Genomic DNA, 22,936 nt, shown 5'->3' with positions numbered 1-22,936 from the left:
CGCTGTGCCGTGCGTGTGATCATTGCTTGTACAGCCCTCTCGCAGTGTCCGGAGCAAGTATGGTGGGTCTGACACACCGGTGTCAATGTGTTCTTTTTTCCATTTCCAGGAGTGGACATTGTTTATAAAGACGTTCCAACTACACCTGTATATATGCGTGAGAGAATTATCAGAGCATGTCCTTCGATATGTGGTGACGCGATAAGGAATACTGCTCAATCCATGATAAGAAGATTGTAGAACTGCATTGATACCAATGGTCATCACTTCATACACCTTCTGCAAATGGACGTTCATGCCACCTATGTAACCTTCGTTGACTGACCTTCAAAGACCTTACTCTTATACATGACTGAATTCGTCTCCATAGCCGCTATCAGACAATAAGTACCAATCTATAACATCCCATTAAAGAAAAAAAGAAAAGAAAGAAAGAAAAAACTGACCTTCGTATCTCTGAAGCGACCCCACCTAGCAACAAAAATCCAACGATGTATTATGGCCCCCGTTGTCCGATGCAACTTTTGTCCCACAAAAGTTTCAGCTCCTATCATACTTTCGGAGTTATTCCTGGTGGCAATAGTTACGACCCCGCAGTTCGGTGACGTTCTCGCCGCCACCCACACCCCTTCGTTGAGCACGTTAGAAATGTACCTGACAGACGCTTCGACACACATTCAGCTGAGTGGTACCTCGCAGCTGCTCTAGCACGAGACGGCAAGTAGTCTCTTAGACACCACTTACGTGTCAGTTTTTCACCCCTCCGTAATAATGCTACAGGAAGACGCTAAAACAGGGGGGCGGGGGGGGGGGGGAGGGGGAGGCTGCAAAAGCGTAAACATCCTTTGCTGCTTTTGATCACCTTCAAATTTTGCCGAATAATTTTGAGCAGTCCCTAGCGGCCGCACTACAATCCAAATGGGTCCATCATGTTCAGTGCGGTGGCAGGCCTACGATGTCGCTTGCGTAGGGTTGAAACACCCGTGGGATGGCAGCAATGTCGTCCTGTTGCTCGTCGCACTGCGAACTGGCGTTTTAGACAGCCAAAAGTGTGGGAATCAGCGCCGCAAGGACAGGGATGGTTTCACGAAATATCTTCCTCGGCCACTCATAAGACATTCCCGTGATTTCAACGCTGGGCATCGCGGTTCTGACCTCCACCGCAGAGGCGTCAAAGAAGGGGTGAAATATGGGTAAGACGGAGTGTGACGGCCTTCTCATCGCTTGACACGTCCACGGTGGCGTAGGACAGAATTGTGGTGAAATTTGGTGCCAACGTAACATCATTAACCCACCCTACACATCAAACGAATTTCTGACCTGTGGCTTTTTTTCGCGTATGTTGACACCTTGCTGTTTGAAACATGGTCGAGCAAGAGAGTGATGTCGCAGGGTGCCATACTTTTGTACCATGACAGAGGAATGAATGTAACTCCGTCATCTGTCTGGAGTGTGGGACTACGGCTGATCAGTTTCCAATCATACAGTCACAATCACCGTTATTTAGGTTTTATTTTTAGGCTACCAGTTTCGACAGTACATTATGTCATCTTCAGGCCCGCTTAAATGGAGCAACCTTCGTGTTACAGAATACAGCAACACTTTTAGCTGGTGTCGTGAAGATTATTACGTTGCTGACAGATGTCCAAGGAGCACGTACGCCCGAAATAATCTTCACGAGACCAGTTAAAAGTGCTGCTGTATTTTGTAACACGAAGGTTGCTCCATTTAAGCGGGCCTGAAGATGACATAATGTACTGTCGAAACTGGTAGCCTAAAAATAAAACCTAAATAACGGCGATTGGGATTGTATTGTTGGAGGAAGGTTGAACTCATCTTTAAACCACATTTCAAGCTCGGGCAGTGCAACAGGAAAAAGTTACACGGTTTCGAAAAAGTGATACTTTTTTGCGTAGTGCGTATGAATTTAAGTAATTCTCTGTAAAAAGCGAAACACACAGAAGAGCTGGCCTCGAACATACCACGATAGGAGAACGTTTAGAACAGCAGAACCATAATAAGTGATTTAAATGGCAGGGAGGTGGCGTGAACGTAGACCCAAAGGTACCCTCATTTGTGTGGCCGTACAGGTCAGTGTTTCGCAACTCTCAGTCGTTGCGAAGTCGTCTTAGGAAATGAAAACGTGTAGCAAAGTGCCACTATACCCAGCCGACATCGCAGGGTCGAACATCGGCTTGTGAGCGCGCTCGACCTGAGCGGAATGATTGGTCTCCTGGAGGAGGGTCTGCCGTTCCGCGACTCTGAGGCTCGGACAGGGCAAGCTGCTTCAACAGTGAGTAGTGCGTGGAACCAGTTGAGAGAAGACAGCCCTACACAGCGCCGACAGGGTAATGGAAGACACGAGGTGACCACAGCGCGAGATGACTGTCATTTTGTCCGCTTGGTTGTAACGGGCGGAACAGCTTGGACCACAGTGTTGAAGTAACGTTGGAGCCGAAATATGTGGACGTACTGTATGTTTATTTACGTAGTCGCTAACAATATGAAAATTGTGAAGAAAAAAATTCGTAACTTCGAAGACACGCTTATATTTCGCAAGTGAAGTTACAGTGCGACCTCCAGTATGAGACCAGATGCGATTAAACGCAGGTGCCAGCCAAAAACGCAAAACCTATGAGTAATACGTAAAAAACAAGCCGTGAACTGTTTTACAATCCACAAATATCGTATATCAAAAGAAAACTATCATTTCAGATTCCACTGAAGATGCCTTATATTAAAAGGTGAAACTATTCTGGAAAAAATAAAACACACAGCGGCAAGAAAGGCCGGTTTTTAACTGCGGGCTGGACTGGCGGCACGCATGGCCCTCCGTCTACTTCCACTGACCAGAACCCACCAACGCAGCAGACTGCTATGGACACTTGAACGCCGACTCTGGGTGCTGAGTGGCAAAATGTCGTGTTTTCAAATGAGGCCTGCTCCAACTTATCCTACAGTGATGGCCGCATACGTGTTCGATGCCGCCGTGCCGAATACGATCGGGAAGAGTGTACATTATTGACCAGCACAGCGGACAGGCACCAAATGTGACGGTTTGGGGCGCCAATGCTTAAAAGACGCGATCTCGACTCTTAGGAAATATGACCCGCTACCGCTACATAAAGGAGGTTTTAAAACCCGAGGCACTGCCCTCCTGGGGGCCATATTCCAACAGCACAACGCCCGGCAGCATGAGGCAAGAAATAGGCAAGCCTTCGTCTAAGGCACTGCTTCCCTGGCTTGCCCGTTCGTGTGTGGTAAGTAACCTATCGAAACGTCTGGGATGTGATCGATCGGTAATTTGTTCATCCAGGTCCTCCCGCAGCCACATTCGATACCTTTTGGACGACCTCCAAACAGCGTGGTGGAATATTCCCCAGCAGCATATTCAGGTGTTCTTTGATCCCATGCCACGGCGTCTAGCCGATGTGACTGCAGCACGTGGTGGCGCTATTCCGTACAGATTTGCCGCTGTCACAGCGCTTGCACAGGTCTGTAAGGTAAATCATTTGTATTGGGTCACGTCCATACTATCGCACAATCATCTTAAACAGCACATGCGTCCAAAGTTGACAATAATAGCATACAGCAGAATTCAGGAGAAAATAGAGGATGTGTTAGATGACCATCAGCTTGACTTTAGGAAAGATAAAGGCTCCAGAGAGGCAGTTCTTTCGCTGCAGTTGATAATGGACGTAAGACCAAAGAAAAATCAAGACACGTTCGTGGGATATGTCGGCCTGAAAAAAGCCTTGGACAGTGTGAAATGGTGCAGGATGTTCGAAATTCTGAGAAAAATGGTGGTAAACAATAGGGAAAGACGGGTTATGTACAATATGTACAAGAGCTAAGAGAGAACAAAAAGACTGGCAAGGAAGAACGAAGTGCTCAAAATAAAAAGGGTATAAGACAGGGATGCAGTCTTTCGCCCCTGCTGTTCAGTCTATACATTCAAGAAACAGAAGAGGGAAATAAAAGTAAAGTTCAAGGGTGCAATTAAAATTCAAGGTGAAAGGAAATCAGTGATAAGATTCACTGATGACATTGATATGCTCAGTGAAAGTGAAGAAGAATTAAAGGATGTGCTGAATGGAATGTGACAGCCAGTACTAAATAACAATACCACTCAACAAATTGTAAAATACAAGATCGTTATTGCATTTGGGTCAGAATAAAATTTCAACCAGAGATAATATTTTAGGTTCAGTTATTAAGGCACAGAAAGTTAACACTGTTTTCTAGTGATAGCTACACTTGATGTGTAATGTGTAATGATTATCGATAGAGAATAAATCGAAGAATGACGAAAGTACTGAGAATTAACAGAACTGAAAACACCGAGAAACTTAACATTAGGATAGTTTTTTGGGAAGTATATCACGTTAAGGAATTCTTCTACCAACGAAGCAAAATAGTCAATGACGGACGGAGCAAGGAGGACATCTAAAAGGGACTAGCAGTGGCAAAAAGGGCATTCAGGGCAAAGAGAAGGGTACTAATATCACACATATGCCTTAATTTGAGGAAGACATTTCTGATGATTTACGTTTGGAGCACAGCATTGTATAGTTTTGAAACTGGGACAATGGGAAAACCATAACAGAAGGGAATCGAAGCATTTGAGGTGTGGTGGTAAAGAAGGATGTTTGTAAATTAGGTGGACTAATAAGGTAAGGAATGAGGAGGTTATCCGCAGATTCGGCGACGAATGGAATGTACGGAAAACACTGAGAAGAAGAGAAGGAACAGGTTGGTAGGACATCTGTTATGACCTCAGAAAACGACTTCAATGGTACTAGATGGAGCTGTAGAGAGCAAAAACTATTAGAGGAAGACAAGAGATTGGAATTTATCGAGCAAGTAATTGAGGACGTAGGTTGCAAGTGCTACACTGAGATGGACAGTTCGGCGCAGGAGAGGAATTTGTGTGGCGGGCGTATCAAACCAGGCAGAATATCAGCGATTTATATATATATATATATATATATATATATATATATATATATATATATATATGATCACATATCGTAGTCTTCGTGTTTAACTTTTTCCAAACAGTAGTGTATTTGAATGTGTTGTTGTCTGTGACATTTCGTCGAACAGTCTGCTGTGTCGCCTGGCTACCTGCTATATGTTGGTGACGTGTGGCAGGTGGTGGTGCACACGTCGACGGCGTACTCGCAGTACGTCCGGCCGCGCGTGCTGGAGCGCTTCTACGAGGCGCCCATCAGCGCCCACAAGCTGCTGGCACTGTGCGACGCGCTGCCGGAGGGGCAGCAGCACGACCTCCAGCTCGCCAGCAAGTGAGTCTCCCTGGCCGGCAGCCCGGTCTCACGGCTCCCTTACTACATCTACATCTACATCGATGCTCCGCAATCCACCTGACGGTGTGTGGCGGAAGGTACCTCTATCGGTTCTCCCTTCTATTCCAGTCTCGTATTGTTCGTGGAAAGAAGGATTGTCGGTATGCCTCTGTGTGGGCTCTAATCCCTCTGATTTTATCCTCGTGATCTCTTCGCGAGATATACGTAGGAGGGAGCAATATACTGCTTGACTCTTCGGTGAAGGTATGTTCTCGAAACTTCAACAAAAGCCTGTACCTAGCTACTGAGCGTCTCTCCTGCAGAGTCTTCCACTGGAGTTTATCTATCATCTCCGTAACGCTTTCGCGATTACTAAATGATCCTGTAACGAAGCTCGCTGCTCTCCATTGGATCTTCTCTATCTCTTCCATCAACCCTATCTGATACGGATACCACACTGCTGAGCAGTATTCAAGCAGTGAGCGAACAAGCGTACTGTAACCTACTTCCTTTGTTTTCGGATTGCATTTCCTTAGGATTCTTCCAATGAATCTCAGTCTGGCATCTGCTTTACCGACGATCAACTTTATGTGATCATTCCATTTTAAATCACTCCTAATGCGTACTCCCACATAATTTATGGAATTAACTGCTTCCACTTGCTGACCGGCTATACTGTAGCTAAATGATACGGGATCTTTCTTTCTTTGTATTCGCAGCACACTGCACTTGTCTAAATTGAGATTCAATTGCCATTCCCTGCACCATGCGTCAATTCGCTGCAGATCCTCCTGCGTTTCAGTACAATTTTCCATTGTTACAACCTCTCGATATACCTGGGAAGCCGTGTCTATGGCCCTCTGAGTCTCGTGGACGAATTGCGCGTGCTCGGTTTCACACGACCGTCCTTTTCGAAACCCATCCTGATTCCTACAGAGTAGATTTCTAGTCCCCAGAAAAGTCATTATACTCGAACATAATACGTGTTCCAAATTCTACAACTGATAGACGTTAGAGATATAGGTCTATAGTTCTGCACATCTGTTCGACGTCCCTTCTTGAAAACGGGGATAACCTGTGCCCTCTTCCAATCCTTTGGAACTTAACGCTCTTCTAGAGACCTACGATACACCGCTCCAAGAAGGGGGGCAAGTTCCTTCGCGTACTCTGTGTAAAATCGAACTGGTATCCCATCAGGTCCAGCGGCCTTTCCTCTTTTAAGTGATTTTAATTATTTCTGTATCCCTCTCTCGTCTATTTCGATATCTACCATTTTGTCATCTGTTCGACAATCTAGAGAAGGAACTTTAGTGCAGTCTTCCTCTGTAAAACAGCTTCGGAAAAAGACATTTAATATTTCGGCCTTTAGTCTGTCATCCTCTGTTTGAGTACCATTTTGGTCACAGAGTGTCTGGACATTTTGTTTCGATCCGCCTACCGCTTTGACATAAGACCAAAATTTCTGGTATCTTCGTGGCGCTTACGCGCAGTGTATGTTGGAGGCATCAGAATCAGTCTGCAGTCAGCTTGAACTGCCAGTTCTCTAAATGTTCTCAGAAGTATTTCTCGAATTGAACGTCGCCTCACCTCCAGGAATTCCCATCTGAGTTCCCAGAGCATCTCCATAATACTTACGTGTTGTTCGAACCTACCGGTTAGAAATCTGACAGCCCGCCTCTGAATTGCTGACCTGATACGGATCCCAAACACCCTAGCAGTTCTCAAGAATAGGTCGCACAGCAACCTATACGCGGTCTATTAATTTTAATTTTAATAATTAACAGCCTCAGTTGCACCGTTTACCTAGAATTTACCTACGTTTCAGCCGTGATAATCCAACCTTCTTGAGAATCACAGTAACTAGCGCTTGTCCATAGTGGACATCGTCAAGCTAAAACTACAAATCCATAAATCATCGTTAGACTATAAAAATTATCTGAAACTGTACAGCACTATTGGCTGCCGCATCGCGGTCGCGAAGTGGGGCCGAGGCAGTTCCAGACAAGTTTTATGGTCTGACGATGATTTGTGGATTTTTAGTTTCAACTTGACGATGTCCACTATGGACAAACGCTAGTCACTATTATTCTGAAGAAGGTTCGGTTAGCCCGACTGAAACCTAGGTAAATTCTAGGTAAACGGTGGAACTGAGGCTGTTAACTATTAAAATTAAAATTAATATTTGTACAGTTGCTGACGGGGCCGCGAAATTTTGAAGATATTTATATGCGGTCTCCTTTACAGGTGAACCACTTCCCTCCCCCAAATGAACCAACCAAACCGTCACCAAATACGTGACGGTAGAGTTGGGCAGTAGGTTTGTAGCACCCTATCCAGATACTGCAGAGACTTCAAATCACCCACTATAGCGGAGGGAGGTGTCCAGCATCTGTACATGACACTGGAACGAGAAGTTCTTGACCAGTCCACTGCTTCTCCCGAGGCTGCACTCCTGCAACTGGGATTAGCACCTGGCTGCCTTCCCACCCTTGTAAGGGGATCAACAGGGGTCAGGCTAATCCTGCACTCGTCGCTGAAGAGACCACCTACGCTAAGTTATTGTATTAGCTGAAGGGCTTGTAGCACTTTGGAATTCACGCTTGTTTCCTGTCGCTAACGTCATGGGATTTTTATACAGCTACCCTTCCCACTCCTTAGCGGTCGTTGTCCGTCAATACGCGAAGTCTCTTTGGTGCTGGTTTAGCTATTGCTGTTCTTTCGCGTTTTCCACTTCACAAAGACATCAACCACAGTCGACTTGGGCAGCGCTAGAAGGACTGAATTGTCCCTGCTGGATGTGTTACTCAAGTGAAAACCAATGACTACTCCATGTTTGAAGTCACTAAACTGCCCTGAAGGATCCATTCTTCTGTTCCTACTTCTCTACTAACGACACCACGCTCTCCGCCTCCTTTTATACTGGCAAATCCGCCTCTTGTGTCGTCTAACGCTGAATTCCTCACTACATAGGGCTATCATCATACTTTTTATCACTCATTCTGATGTTTCCGTACTCCCACTAGAGTCAAGTCTGTAGAAAGGCAAAAAATTACAAAAACAGAATTAGTGACTTAAAATACACACCTCAACAAAAGTTTGGAATATCAAAGAGTTTACTACAATGACTTCTTATAGTACACCGACTGAGGTTTGTACAATACCAAATAAACATAGTTCCTTCTGAAAACAAGAACGATTTTGGTTACTTGCAAAAAAAAAATCATTACAAAACAAAGTAGGTTAGACGACACCAGGAACGCGGATACGTTCAGGAAGTCCATCCATTTGCAGATGGAACTGTAATGTACATCTCGTGTACATCTTGAAAACAAAAATAGGAAAATCTTTATCTCATGATTATGGTTACCAGTCTTTAGTAGTGAATATGTCCTGCCCCCACAGCTACATGTGCGCCTACATCTATATCTACGTGATTTCTCTGCTATTCACAATTAAGTGCCTGGAAGGGGGTTCAATGAACCACCTTCAAGCTGTGTCTCTACCGTTCCACTCTCGAACGGCACGCGTGAAAAAAGAGCACTTAAATGTTTCTGTGCGAGCCCTGATTTCTCTTATTTTATCGTGATGATCATTTCTCCCTATGTAGGTCGGTGGCAACAGAATGGTTTCGCAATCGGAGGAGAAAACTGGTGATTGAAGTTTCATGAGAAGATCCCGTCGCAACGAAAAACGCCATTGTTTTAATGATTTCCACTCCAATTCATGTATCATATCTGTGACACTATCTCCCCTATTTCGCGATAATACAAAACGAGCTGCCCTTCTTTGTACTTTTTCGATGTCATCCATCAGTCCCACCTGATGAGGATCCCACGCCTCACACCAATACTCCAGAATAGGGCGGACAAGAGTGGTGTAAGCAGTCTCTTTAGTAGACCTGTGTCTGTACTGCCAATGAACCGCAGTCTTTGGTTTGCTCTACCCACAATATTATCTATGTGATCGTTCCAATTTAGGTTATTTGTAATTGTAATCCCTAAGTATTTAGTTGAATTTACAGCATTCAGATTTGTGTGTAATCGAAATTTAGCTGATTTCTTTTACTACTCAGGTGAATAACTTCACACTTTTCTTTATTAAGTGTCAATTGCCACTTTTCGCACCATACATATATCTTATCTAAATCATTTTGCAAATCATTTTGATCATCTCATGACTTTACAAGATGGTAAATGACAGCATCATCTGCAAAAAATCTGAGACGGCTACTCAGATTGTCTCCTATGTCGTTAATATAGATCAGGAACAATAGAGGGCTTTTAACACTTCCTTGGAGAACGCCGGATATTACTTCTGTTTTACTCGATGACGTTCCGTCTTTTAATACGAACTGTGACCTTTCTGACAGGAAATCACGTATCCAGTCTCGCAACTGAGGCGATACTCCGTAGGCACGCACTTTGGTTAGAAGACGCTTGTGAGGAACGGTGTCGAAAGCCTTCTGGAAATCTAAAAAATATGGAATCAATTTGACATCCCCTGTCGATAGCACTTATTACTTCATGAATATAAAGAGCTAGTTGTGTTTCACAACAACTATATTTTCTGAATCCGTGGTGACTATGTGTCAATAAATCGTTTTCTTCGAGGTGCTTCAAAATGATGAGTTCTTCAATTCTGCGAGGTATCCACTGCATATGGATGAGTTCTTCTATTCTGCGGTGCATCCACAGGATGAGACCATCAAAATTATCCTGAGATATGAGCTCCCATTCCTCTAAGGCAACTTCAATGAAGTCCTGAAGATTGTCAGGTGGATTCCGACGCTGTTCGATGGCCGCCTTCAACAGGTCCCATGCATGCTTAATTACATTCTTGTCTGGGAACTGCACTGGTCAATGCATTCGGTTGATGTTGCGTCTTTGAAGATACCGAGACACTGTTAGAGTACGGCGTGGTCTTGCATTGTCATCGACCAGAAAGAATGGACGCCCGACTCATGTCTGTATTTCCTTATACAGTCCTTTGTAGGGTCTCTGGAGGTGTCGGAGACCAGTAAGATTGCCGTAGATGGAAATTAGATGGCTACGCCGTCCCATCTTTATTGCCGCCCAGAACATTACAGTTTCACCTGCGAATGGATGGACTTCCTGAACGTATCGGCGTTTCTGGTGTCATCTAGCGCTTCTCCAAACCGTAACGCGTCTAGTGCCGTGACACAAACCAGTCCTGGTCTCGTCAGCAAACTTGACATTACTCCGTTCTGCAATGGTCCATTGTATATAAATAATAGCCCAGATCCTTCGAGTGTGTCGGCTCCATTGGCTCAATACACAACTTCTCATTGGTCTTCTGGAATGAACACCACCCTGATGCAATCTTCTCCGCGCTGTTAGCTCTGAGATACGAACCCCTGTTGCTCGGTAAAAGTCATTTCCAATACTTCTGGCAGCCGACAGTAGGAGGAAACGATCCTGAATTGGTGTTGTCATACGCGACAACCACTGCGAGGTCTGTCGTTCAAATTTCCCGTCTCACTGTACTGTCTCCACACTTTAGACACAACACTTTTAACGACATGTAACCGATCGGCAAGATCTTGCTTTGTATGACCTGCTGAAAGTAAAACCACTAACCTGACTCTTTCAAAGTGTTGTATGCCCCTGCGTTGCATGTTACTGCAGTGCCGAATACAAACTGAATGAAGCTGTTGTTCATACTGAACTACTAGCGGTGTGTCGCAGCGGCAGTGGTATCTTTACATGACTGGGAATCAGAAACAAAGCTTGCCACTAGTAAACCACGTTCAGTATATGGGCTCTAATTGGATAATGCATGAAGTGCCTAGATCAGTGAGACCGCTAGTATCGTGGAATAGTAAACATCCCCTATGCTTCACGCGTCTACCCCAAGAAAGTTTGCTGTTTGAACCTTTCCCGATGCGATGGGCGGAACTGTATGAGCTGACCTCGCCAGTCCGTGCAGGCAACCCGCATTACTGCACGGGTACACAGTCTGCCTGTACATGTGTTTGCAGGCGTAAGTCGTAGAGCACACTCATTATTTGTAGTTCTCTTTTTATCAGCTGATTGACTTTCTGGTCTTGTCCATTGAGCCATTTCAATAGCTCAATAGTAATGTCCATTGTGACGATACGAACGTAAGGAAAACACAACACGTGGAGAAAAAATCTCCCACACACTGACCGCACAGTACGTAGGCGGACATGCATAGTAATTTAAACGACGAAAGTGTTAAAACAATGAGCAAAGAGATAAATACAGTTAGCAGTGTGGAGGAAAGCTGGAGAAGACAGAATACTCTTTGTCTGGCATTTATGAAAAGTGAGGAGGAACTATGTGAACTGCAGAACGATTCTACTGCTGCAAACGTTCACTTCCCCTATTGACCGCGAAGATAAGAGAAATTAGAGCTCATGCGGAAGGTTTATAACAGTCTTTTTTTCCCACGCTCTATTTGCGAGTGGAACGAGAAAAGAAGTGACTAGTAATAGTATGTGGTACCATCCGCCTTGCACCGTGGAGCATGCTGGAGGGTTATTCGGAAAGTAAGGAACGATCGACCGCGAAATGGAAACTACAGTAGAAATCCGATGGAGCTTTGTACATATGTGTTGGGCAGTGTCTCTAGCATGCCTGTCGGTCGCGTTACGTCATTATTTTCAGTTCTGAGCACACAGTGAGCACGTAAAGATTCAAGAACAGTAGTGTCTCCCGCCAAGTATGATTGCTTGATTTCGTACAAGCCCACATAACGTAACAGTCATGAGTTCCCTTCTTCATGACATGCACATTGTAAGGGCAGTGAGGACTTCCCTGCAGCGTATTTGATGGGAACTGTTTGGTCACATACTGCAGAGCCCCGTCTTAGCTCCATCTGATTTTAATCTCTGCCCAGATGAACCGCTGGCAATGAAGGCAACATTTTGGCACAGACGAGCTGCTGCAGTCCGGAATAGAAAATTGTCGGAAAGCACCGGCGGCTGCCTTCTATAACGAGGGTATTGGATAGTTGGTACAACACTATGACAGATGTCTAAGTCTGAGCGGCGACTGTGTAAAGAAGTAGCTGGAAGGTGTAGCTAATCGCTGCAAATAAAACAGTTTTGATTTTCAGGGTGGTTTCCATTTCGCGACCGAACGCGCCTTCCTTTCCGAACAGCCCTCGTACGGAGACGTAGATAAACAACATGACAATATATCAACCAATAGAACCAAACACAAATTTTTGTAACAATAGCAATTGTAGTCACAGTTTTCATCTTTTAGCTGATATACACTTAATTAAATTAATGTATGTATGTATTACCAATAACAAACTCCCCGAGATGAGCTTATAGCGCTCGAAATCTTTTCGTAAATTCGCGTTATCTAATTAAAGGCGGCTCTTTTTCTTTACATTATTCTGACAACAGTAACAGAGTCAGGGCTTGAATGGACAAAAATTAAATTTAATCTTGGTCAAAAATGAATTTTGTACCCCAGACAAGGACTGAGCATAGTATCTTAAGTCAATGGTATCAGAGAGCTCCAACTGGAATCAGTCAACTGATAAAAATGCCTGAGTGTAACAGTTTCCAGGGAAACGAAATGGAATGATCACATAGGCTCAGTAGTTGGTAAAGTAAGTGACAGTTCATTGGTAGGATAGTTGAAAAAGACAATCAGTGTAAAAAGCAGATTATTTACAAAACGCTGGTGCGACCCATCCTCAAATACTACACACAGCCAAACGTGTCTAACAGGAGGGGAGATGAACACATGCAAAGAAGAACAGTACGAATCGCGTCAGCCTTGTTTGGCCCTTGGAAGAGCGTCGCTGAGAAATACCTGAAGTTGGCAAACATCAACTTCTCCTACTTAAAGAGTTTCAAGATAAAGTATTGTCAGAAATCTAGGAACATTCTATAGCGCCCCACAGACTGCTCCCGTATGGACCGCGAAGTCAAGAGCAGAGGCATTCAAACATTCTTCCTGCAGTCCACATGGTAACAGAACGAGCTATCCTTTTTGTTCGTGAGACCCCCTAGTGAGGAGATCCTCATGGATGTAGAACACCTCATAGAACCAGAATACATAACACGAATTGAAAAAAAGAAGAAAATAAAGAAAGATGTATACCAATGTATCTCCCACAAACCCAGAGCTGACTAGTCGTCTTCGATGTGGAATAAGTTAAAAATTCTTGAACATGTTTTAGTGTAATGGATAATAAACTAGTCACAAAACATTTGAATGTACAGGACGCGGCGGGGCATACGATAATTCTTATGCTATTGTAGCTACGTATGAAAAACAAAACCATTTTACAACACTTATTTATATTCATCATATTACTTCAATGAGAATGTCCAGAAGTCAGATCCTATGTAACACTCAAGTTATTTTAATTAAAATACACGAACCAGTAGGTTCTACTAAGACATTTGTCAATGGAGTGGAAGGAGCTATGCACCAATAAGTTCTTTACACTCTCCTTTAACTGAACTTCGTTAGTAGTTGAACTTCTTATGGCAGCTGGCGAATTAATGGTAACGGTTGCTCGTTATAAATGGACAAATTTTGGAGTAAGTGACTTCAAATCTTCGTGAAGATTGCTTTTATTTCTACCATTGATTCAATAGTTAGTGTGGAAAAAGAGATACAATATTTATGAGGCTTTTTATTATGGGATAAATATAATAGGAAGTAGTTGATAGTAACATCAGGTCCTTGCACAAGCCTCTGCAGGATTTTATTGATTTCAAACTACAAATAATTCGTATTACACGCATTTGGAAGCGGAAAACTTGAGCTTGGGTTGGTGACGTAACCCAAAAAATGATTCCGCATGATACTAAGAAGTGGAAGCGAAGACGCGAGTTTTTTTCACCTGCGTCTGACAACATCTCCATTGCAAACAGAGACAGCAGTTCAGTATTATGCTCCTCCCAGTTGAATTTATTATCAGGCAGTAATCTCAAAAACGAGACACCGTCAACGTCTTCTGTTTTCTTGTCCTCATATTTTGGAAGTGGACTGGGAGAAAGCCTTCAACATGTTGTGAACTGCGCACAGAGTATTTTTCCTTGTTTAGTGGCACAAACTGGGAAGGAATCGTTTATTAATATCCCTGAAGAGTTCCATTAACCGATCTCTCGTAATACTATACGTTTTTTGTTATTCATTGTAATAGTTGTATCATCTGCAAACAAATGAAACTTGCCATCCGGTAATGTTGCTAATGAAAGAACGCTGACACAAGAAAATTAAGGGCCCTAAGATGGAATCTTGTGGGACACCAAATGTAATTAGTTTCCATTTGGACGATGGCTGGTAACACAGGACTTTTTTTTACTGACGCCCTTTGTTTCCTGTCAGTGAGACAAACTTTGAACCATTTTGCAGCATTTCCTGTTGTGCCCCGATATGCTAATTTTTTATTCAATGGATACTGTGATTTACAAAGTCAGTCTGTAATTTCTGGTCTAACGAATAAAGTAAATTCTCGCTTTATGCATAACTGATGATAATGATGAGGTCCCATACTCCTGCCTAGCGGAGGCGATTTGCCATTGCCTTCCTCCGACCGTAATGGGGATGAATGATGATGATGAAGGCGACACAACAACTCCCAGTCATCTCGACTCAGGGAAAAATCTCTGACCCCACCGGGAATTGAACCCGGGACCCCGTGCGCGGGAAGCGAGAACGCTACCGCAAGACCACGAGCTGTGGACTTATGCATAACTAGCCTACTTTAAATCGAAACTCTTCGTAAATCCAATCTGTGACTGACAACAACACATCTATAGTCAATTGGCTTTGTTTATTACTTTTTCTAAAATAGACGAGAAGCCTCTTAAAAGTGAAACTGAACTGAAACTTGATGTTATTTGTTCATTTCTTTTTCTTACAAAGAGGCTTAAGTGCATGATATTGTAGCTGAATGGGAAATTTTCCGGTGACAACGACTGGTTATACAAATAATTTAATATGCTGATAGAGTTTTATTTTAAAGATTTTATGCTGTTCGTTACCACTTCAGGTGTGGCGAGGGTCATATTCAAATTACTGTCAAGCATGGTGCTTTAGCGGTAAAGTGCATGCCTGCCAACCGACAACCTGCTGGAAGGATTCCCGGTCATATCACGGAAATTTTCCTTCTCCCTTCACCTCTCGACGATGTGATGAGCTGCCCGGAACGACATGTGGCTCGGATTCCATTTTAAACTGTAGGTCGTCTTTCTCCGGCTGGATAACTGGGATGGGTTAGGGACACGCAAGTCGCTGAAGTAGCGTCCTCTACAATGACCTGCTCCCGGCCACTGAGCCGTAGGAATTTAATGTAATTGTATTCCTTTTACTAAGTTAATTATGATGAGTCGCATGAAATATTCCCCGGCAGCAATTACTCAACCTGAAAACCCCACTTTTTCAGTAACAATTACGAAATATTTGTTAAAAAATTTTGCAACACTACATGTATCTCTTACCAATACATCATTCACTTTTGAAGGTATCTGCTCATTTTCTCTGGTTCTCCTTCTTTACGTCCAATATTGTCATTATTATCTTGCCTGATATATCCTTCTCTCATAATACCTTTACTTTGATGTTTTGTTACTGTCTTCAGTATTTTGCAATGTACCTTGTAATGAATTATAACCTTCGGTTCCCGACAGATAATGTTTCCTTTTTGTCGTATAGTATACTTTCTTTTGCATTTTTGCAGGCTTTGGCCTAATGTGGGTTACGCTGGGTGAAAGTTTTCAAATAAGGTAGGAACATTATTAATACGTGTACCATTCATGTCATGAGCACATCATTCCAGTTCAGGTCTGAATTCTTCCCTGAAGTAATAGATTTTTGGCTTACTGACTGCCCATTTGAAGTCATAGTTGGTAGATTTTGTATTCTGATTAGTATTAACAGTTAACCTATATATCACAACTATCATTCACTGCTGGTTTTGTAACATAATTTTGTTCATTATACCTTTTTCTACAGGTATTATCAAGGGCTGTTTATGAGAGTTTGCTACCCTAGTTGTGAAGTTTGCTGTAGGAATTAGGTTAAATGATAACGATAGGAACTGTAATAAATTCTTATAGGAAGAGTTTCTATAATGCGGATTCAGTATCCCGTAAGCCACTATCTTATTCACTGATCGACAGCGTCGAGCTGTATCGCATGATTACATTCTTCTTCGTCTTTTTTAAGGTTACTCGGTGGCTACCCGAACACATACGTCTTCACGAAAGCAGTGGCGGAAGAAATGGTGTCCCAGGAATTTTCAGATCTTCCGGTAGCAGTTATCCGACCTGCTATGGGTAAGTATCCACAACATCAGTCATGGATGTAACGTCAGTGTTTTAATTAACAGTACAGAAGTTATTTAAAGTACTAAATACAGTCTTTATACTCCATAATGCATTGTAATACTGTTGTACTATCTATCTCTTTGAAGTTCAAGAAAAAAAGTTGGTAGATCGTTCTTCTAAATGTCAAACCAAAAATAGCAGTGATTTCAGCTAGCCAGCTTGAAACTGAAGCAACGTACACCAATCAATACTTGTGTGCTGTGTGTAAAAACCATAGATAGCCACCTCTGATTTTAAACCTAAATAAAGTGAATGAATTATACATTGTAAGCATAGTTCTCATTCCTATAGTCTTGAATACAGTTCTTCTATCTCGTGTAGCTGTTGCACTCATCAGCTGCTGGCTGGTTTATTAGTTCCACGCTTCGTTTCGAAGGATTTATTTCCTCTTCTTCAGGTGGACAGCCCTGTCAAATTAGTGGAAGAGAATACTAATGGTTTGTGAGAAGTGTTGCTTGATTGCCACTCTAAATATAACTATACGTGACAAGTGACTATGAATTACATTAACTATGTTCATATTGTTTGTTATTTAGAAATATCATTTGCTTTAGTCCAAAGTAGCGTGTATGTTTTGTCAATTAACTATCGGTTAGTACTTATGCAATTACCAGGGTAAGAGAGATTGATTGTGAACCATGGAAAGGACCTATGATGGTACTTGTTGCCGAAAACGTTAAGCATTTGAAAAGATACGATAAAAATAAATAAATAAAATTCTTGTAATCGTATCGGTCGCAGCTCCTACCAACCATACATATGTCAGGAATATGTAGTCAGTTGTTTAATTACAACACATCACAGAATATTTTGTCCACATAGATACAAAAGAACATTTTAGTTACATCGGTTTTTTTCTCGCGTTTTACAGGCGAAGAACGTGGGGAACATATCGAAAAACGTAAATAATATTTAGAGTACTTACAGTGACAGACAGTTTGATTGAGAGGTCAATTATCGTTTGTCGCAGTTTCACTGAAGAACAGTACAATATTATTGTATATGAAAAATTATTACATTATGAGAAGTTGCGGTTTTGACTGTGATACTGGGCAGCATATACACTTTTCCTGAGTACATGTAAAAAAGGAGACTCTCTGGATTCTGAAGTGTATATTGTCAAGTAGTCAGTCAGCGTGTAGGCTAGACTTCGTTGCCGAGCGTTGGTTGAGGCAGATGTTTGGGCTGGTTGACCGCCTGATTTCCAAAAGTGTTTCTGCAACTTATCATTTATTAAAGAAGGTAATATCCATCCGCGTGCGTAAGATTTGCATAAAGTGGAATATCGTGTTTAGTGAATATTTCCAGTTCTGCTTTGTAAATTTTCGCTTCCCGCTTTGTTCGACTTTCGTTACTGCTGAATTCATGGACTCAGGATAGCAATTCGTCAATCTTCACTCCTATTAATTTTCAAACGATGAATACAAATTTTGCTTGAAGAACTAATTTTCATGAAAATCGGTACTGGCACTGGGTTCTTTTGAGCAGCCACATGATACTTTTGCTCTGAGTAAACTATACCGTGACTAAACGCGCCACTCTTCGCTGCAACTTCTGTAATATTACTCTTATTTGATAAACAACACTCAAGGTCGTTAGAACAAGTGTTTCGTAAGCCACTCGCTGACCATCTTCCGTTAATCCACTCAGCTTTTCAGTTGCTGAATAAATAAGGGATATGAATACACGCTGCCCTCCAGTACTAAATTGGTTATCCATTGATGCTTCAGAACATGTCCTACCAACCGATTCCTTTTTCTAGTCAAGGTGTGCCACAAATTTCACTACTCCCTAATTCTGTCCAATACCTCCTCATTAGTTATGTGATCTACCCCTCTAATCTTCAGCAATCTTCTGTAGCACTACATTTCGAAAACTTCTGTTGTCTTCTTGTCCAAACTATTTATGATCCACGTTTCACTTCCATACATGGCAACACTTCATACAAATACTTTCAGAAACGACTTCCTGACACATAAATCTACACTCGATGTTAGCAAATATCTCTTCTTCAGAAGCTCTTTCCTTGCCATTAGCCAAATAGCAAAACTCATTTACTACTTCAAGCGTCTCATTTCCTAATCCAATACCATCAGCATCAACCTACTTAATTCGATTTCATTCCATTACCCTCGTTTTGCTTTTGTTGATGTTCATATTATATCCTCCTTTCAAGACACTGTCCATTCCGTTCAGCTGCTCTTCTATGTCCTTTGCTGTCTCTGACAGAAATACAATGACATCGGCGAACCTCAAATTTTTTATTTTTTCTCCTTGGATTTTAATTCCTACTCCGAATTTTTCTTTTGTTTCCTTTACTGCTTGCTCAATATACAGGTTAAATACCCTGTCTCACTCCCTTCCCAGCCATTGCTTCCCTTTCATGCCCCTCTACTCTTATAACTGCCATCTGGTTTCTGTACAAATTGTAAATAGCCTTTCGCTCCCTGTATTATACCCCTCCCACCTTCAGAATTTGAAGGAGAGTATTCCAGTCAACATTGTCAAAAGCTTTCTCTAAGTCTACAAATGCTACAAACGTAGGTTTGCCTTTCCTTAATCTTTTTTCTAAGGTAAGTCGTAAGTTCAGTATTGCCTCACGTGTTCCAGTATTTCTTCGGAATCCAAAATGATCTTCCCCGAGGTCGGCTTCTACCAGTTTTTCCATTCGTCTATAAGGAATTCGTGTTAGTATTTTGCAGCCGTGGCTTATTAAACTGACAGTTCGGTAATTTTCACATGTCTCTAAACCCGTTTTCTTTGGGATTGGAATTATTATATTCTTCTTGAAGTCTGAGGGTACTTCGCCTGTTTCATACATCTTGCTCACCAGATGGTAGAGTTTTGTCGCGGCTGGGTCTCCCAAGGCTGTCAGTAGTTCTGTCTACTCCCAGGGCCTTATTTTGGCTTATGTCTTTCAGTGCTCTGTCAAACTCTTCACGTAGTATCATATCTTCCATTTAATCTTCATCTAGATGCTCATCCATTTCCATAATATTGTCCTCAATCATATCATCCTTGTACAGTCTCCCTATATACTCCTTCCACCTTTCTGCTTTGTCTTCTTTGCTTAGAACTGGGTTTCCTTCTGATCTCTTGATATTCACACAAGTGGTTCTCTTTTCTCCAAAAGTCTCTATAATTTTCCTGTAGGCAGTATATATCTTACCTCTAGCCATCCCTGCTTAGGCATTTTGCACTTCCTGTCGATCTAATTTTTAAGACGTTTGTATTCCTTTTTTCCTGCTTCAGTTACTGAACTTTTATATTTTCTCCTTTCATCAACTGAATTCAGTATATCTTCTGTTACCCAAGAATTTCTACTATCCCTCGTCTTTTTACCTACTTTATCCTCTGCTGCCTTCACTATTTCAACCCACAAAGCTACCCATTCTTCTTTTACTGTATTTTGTTTCCCCCATTCCTGTCAATCGTTCCCTTATGCTCCCCCTCTCTACAACCTCTGGTTCTGTCAGTTTATCCAGGTCCCATCTCCTTAAATTCCCACCTTTTTGCAGTTTCTTCAGTTTCAATCTACAGTTCATAACCAATAGATTGTGGTCAGAGTCCACATCTGCTTCTGGAAATGTCTTACAATTTAAAACCTGGTTCCTATATCTCTGTCTTACCATTATATAATATATATCTGATTTCTTCGAGTATCTCCAGGCCTCTTCCATGTATACTGCCTTCTTTTATGATTCTTGAACCAAGTGTTAGTTACGATTAAGTTACGCTGTGTGCAAAATTCTACTAGGCGGCTTCCTGTTGCATTTCTTACCCCCATTCCATATTCACCTACTACGTTTCCTTCTCTTCCTTTTCCTACTATCATGTATACAGTTGTGAATGTCCCGTCTTCTCAACAAGTGCAGGTGCTGCGTACTGCGGAAAAGGAGCGATTTATTCGACGTCCAATAAGGCACGACTATTGGTTTTCAGGCCAAGCGTCGTAGTTTCTAAAGGTTCACGTGCCACACTGCTTAAGGTACACGGTGCATGGCAAAATGACGCTACACAAAACAATAACGCCGAGGCAACTGTGACACACCAAGGGTCATAGATGACAGGGCCGAACGACGGCTGCGGAGATGTGTACGGGCGAAAAGACGTACAACTGAAACTTCCTGGCCGATTAAAACTCTGTGCAGACCGAGACTCGAAGTCGGGAGCTTTGCCTAGCGCGGGCAAGTGCTCTCCCAACTGAGCTATCCAAGCACGACTCACGCCCCGTCCTCACAGCTTTACTTCTGCCAGTACCTCGTCTCCTACCTTCCAAACGTCTTCTGTAAAGTTTGAAACGTCCCCTTAGAAAAATTGTACATGACTGGGCTTAAACTGACACACAATATTTTTTAGCGCAACGCAATCTGACTTTGAAAAACCCTACAAAAGAATGGCCCTGACATTTTTTAGCGCAACGCAATCTGACTTTCAAAAATCCCTACAAAAGAATGCCCCAGACTAACATTAACCTATACCTTTCACAAATCACTTACCTCACCAAAAATCTTCGTTACTCGAACTACTGCAATACAGCGAGCGCCACTACTGTCAACTAAATAAAAGATTCAAACTACGAAAGGCACTAACTACTGATAGGTATAGTTAGCAAATGAAAGATTTTGATAGAGAACAAACAATGTATTTACCTTAACAGTCATAATGTATATAGCAGTTCATGACATCCAGTCTTACAAATTTCAAAACTCCGCCATCTCTCTCCCCACGTCCACCACTGCTGGCGGCTCACCTCCAACTGCGCAACGCTACGCGCTGTTAACATCCAGTTGCCCAACACTACAACGGCGAGTATTACAACAATGTCAACCAGTCACTGACTGCACACAGCACAGCCAGTGATTTTTCATACAGAGCGCTATGTGGCGTTACCAATAAAAAAACCTAAACAGCCTACTTACAAGTTTGGAAGGTAGGAGACGAGATACTGGCAGAAGTAAAGCTGTGAGGACGGAGCGTGAGTCGTGCTAGGGTAGCTCAGTCGGTAGAGCACTTGATCGCGAAAGGCAAAGGTCCAGCACACAGTTTTAATCTGCCAGGAAGTTTCATATCAGCGCACACTCCGCTGCAGAGTGAAAATCTCATTCTGGAGCCGTACAACTGTTGGGCAACTGACCACTCAGGTGAACCATAGCAGTACCAACAGTATCTCCTCAACAACCGTTCAGAAACTGCGTGGGCCTCCGCCTCCTACACATGGTTCATGCACCCATCTTGACTACTATTCGTCGGCGACAAAGGCTGGAATTTGCACGCCAGTACCACAACTGCTCGTCCACTGCGTAGCGGCAGGTGGTCTTTTCAGATCAATGGCGTAAAACTGAAGTGATATCAGGTGTTCCCCAGGGAAGCGTCCTGGGACCTCTGCTGTTCCTGATCTATATAAATGACCTGGGTGACAATCTTAACATTTCTCTTAGGTCGTTCGCAGATGATGCTGTAATTTACCGCCTAGTAAGGTCATCCAAAGACCAGTATCAGTTGCAAAGCGGTTTAGAAAAGATTGCTGTATGGTGTGGCAGGTGGCAGTTGACGCTAAATAACAAAAAGTGTGAGGTGATCCACATGAGTTCCAAAAGTAGTCCGTTGGAATTCGATTACTCGATAAATAGCACAATTATCAACGCTGTCAATTCAACTAAGTACCTGGGTGTTCAAATTACGAACAACTTCAGTTGGAAAGACCACATAGATAATATTGTGGGGAAGGCGAGCCAAAGGTTGCGTTTCATTGGCAGGACACTCAGAAGATGCAACAAGTCCACTAAAGAGACAGCTTACACTACACTCGTTCGTCCTCTGTTAGAATATTGCTGCGCGGTGTGGGATCCTTACCAGGTGGGATTGACGGAGGACATCGAAAGGGTGAAAAAACGGCAGCTCGTTTTGTATTATCACGTAATAGGGGAGAGAGTGTGGCAGATATGATACGCGAGTTGGGATGGAAGTCATTAAAGCAAAGACGTTTTTCGTCGCGACGAGATCTATTTACGAATTTTCAGTCACCAACTTTCTCTTCCGAATGCGAAAATATTTTGTTGAGCCAAACCTACATAGGTAGGACTGACCATCAAAATAAAATAAGAGAAATGAGAGCTCTAACAGAAAGGTTTAGGTGTTCGTTTTTCCCGCTCGCTGTTCGGGAGTGGAATGGTAGAGAGATAGTATGATTGTGGTTCGATGAACCCTCTGCCATGCACTTAAATGTGAATTGCAGAGTAATCATGTAGATGTAGATGTACATTCCATCGAACATATGACTATT

General features: G+C 42.7%; 1 protein-coding gene across 3 annotated transcripts in view; it reads left to right on the top strand.

Moving 5' to 3' along the window:
• The window catches only part of LOC126284582 (fatty acyl-CoA reductase wat-like), a 226,256-nt gene that overhangs the window by 169,486 nt on the left and 33,834 nt on the right, over positions 1-22,936 (top strand). For all 3 annotated transcript variants that reach the window (XM_049983603.1, XM_049983604.1, XM_049983605.1), the window contains 2 exons: positions 5,155-5,306; positions 16,490-16,599. In XM_049983603.1, the coding sequence (XP_049839560.1) occupies positions 5,155-5,306; positions 16,490-16,599 (262 nt within the window). The remainder of the gene's footprint in view (positions 1-5,154; positions 5,307-16,489; positions 16,600-22,936) is intronic.

This window comes from Schistocerca gregaria, chromosome 8 (genome assembly GCF_023897955.1).
Source record: "Schistocerca gregaria isolate iqSchGreg1 chromosome 8, iqSchGreg1.2, whole genome shotgun sequence".
Taxonomy (NCBI): Eukaryota; Metazoa; Arthropoda; class Insecta; order Orthoptera; family Acrididae; genus Schistocerca; species Schistocerca gregaria.
This window is presented reverse-complemented; position numbering and strand designations above follow the sequence as displayed.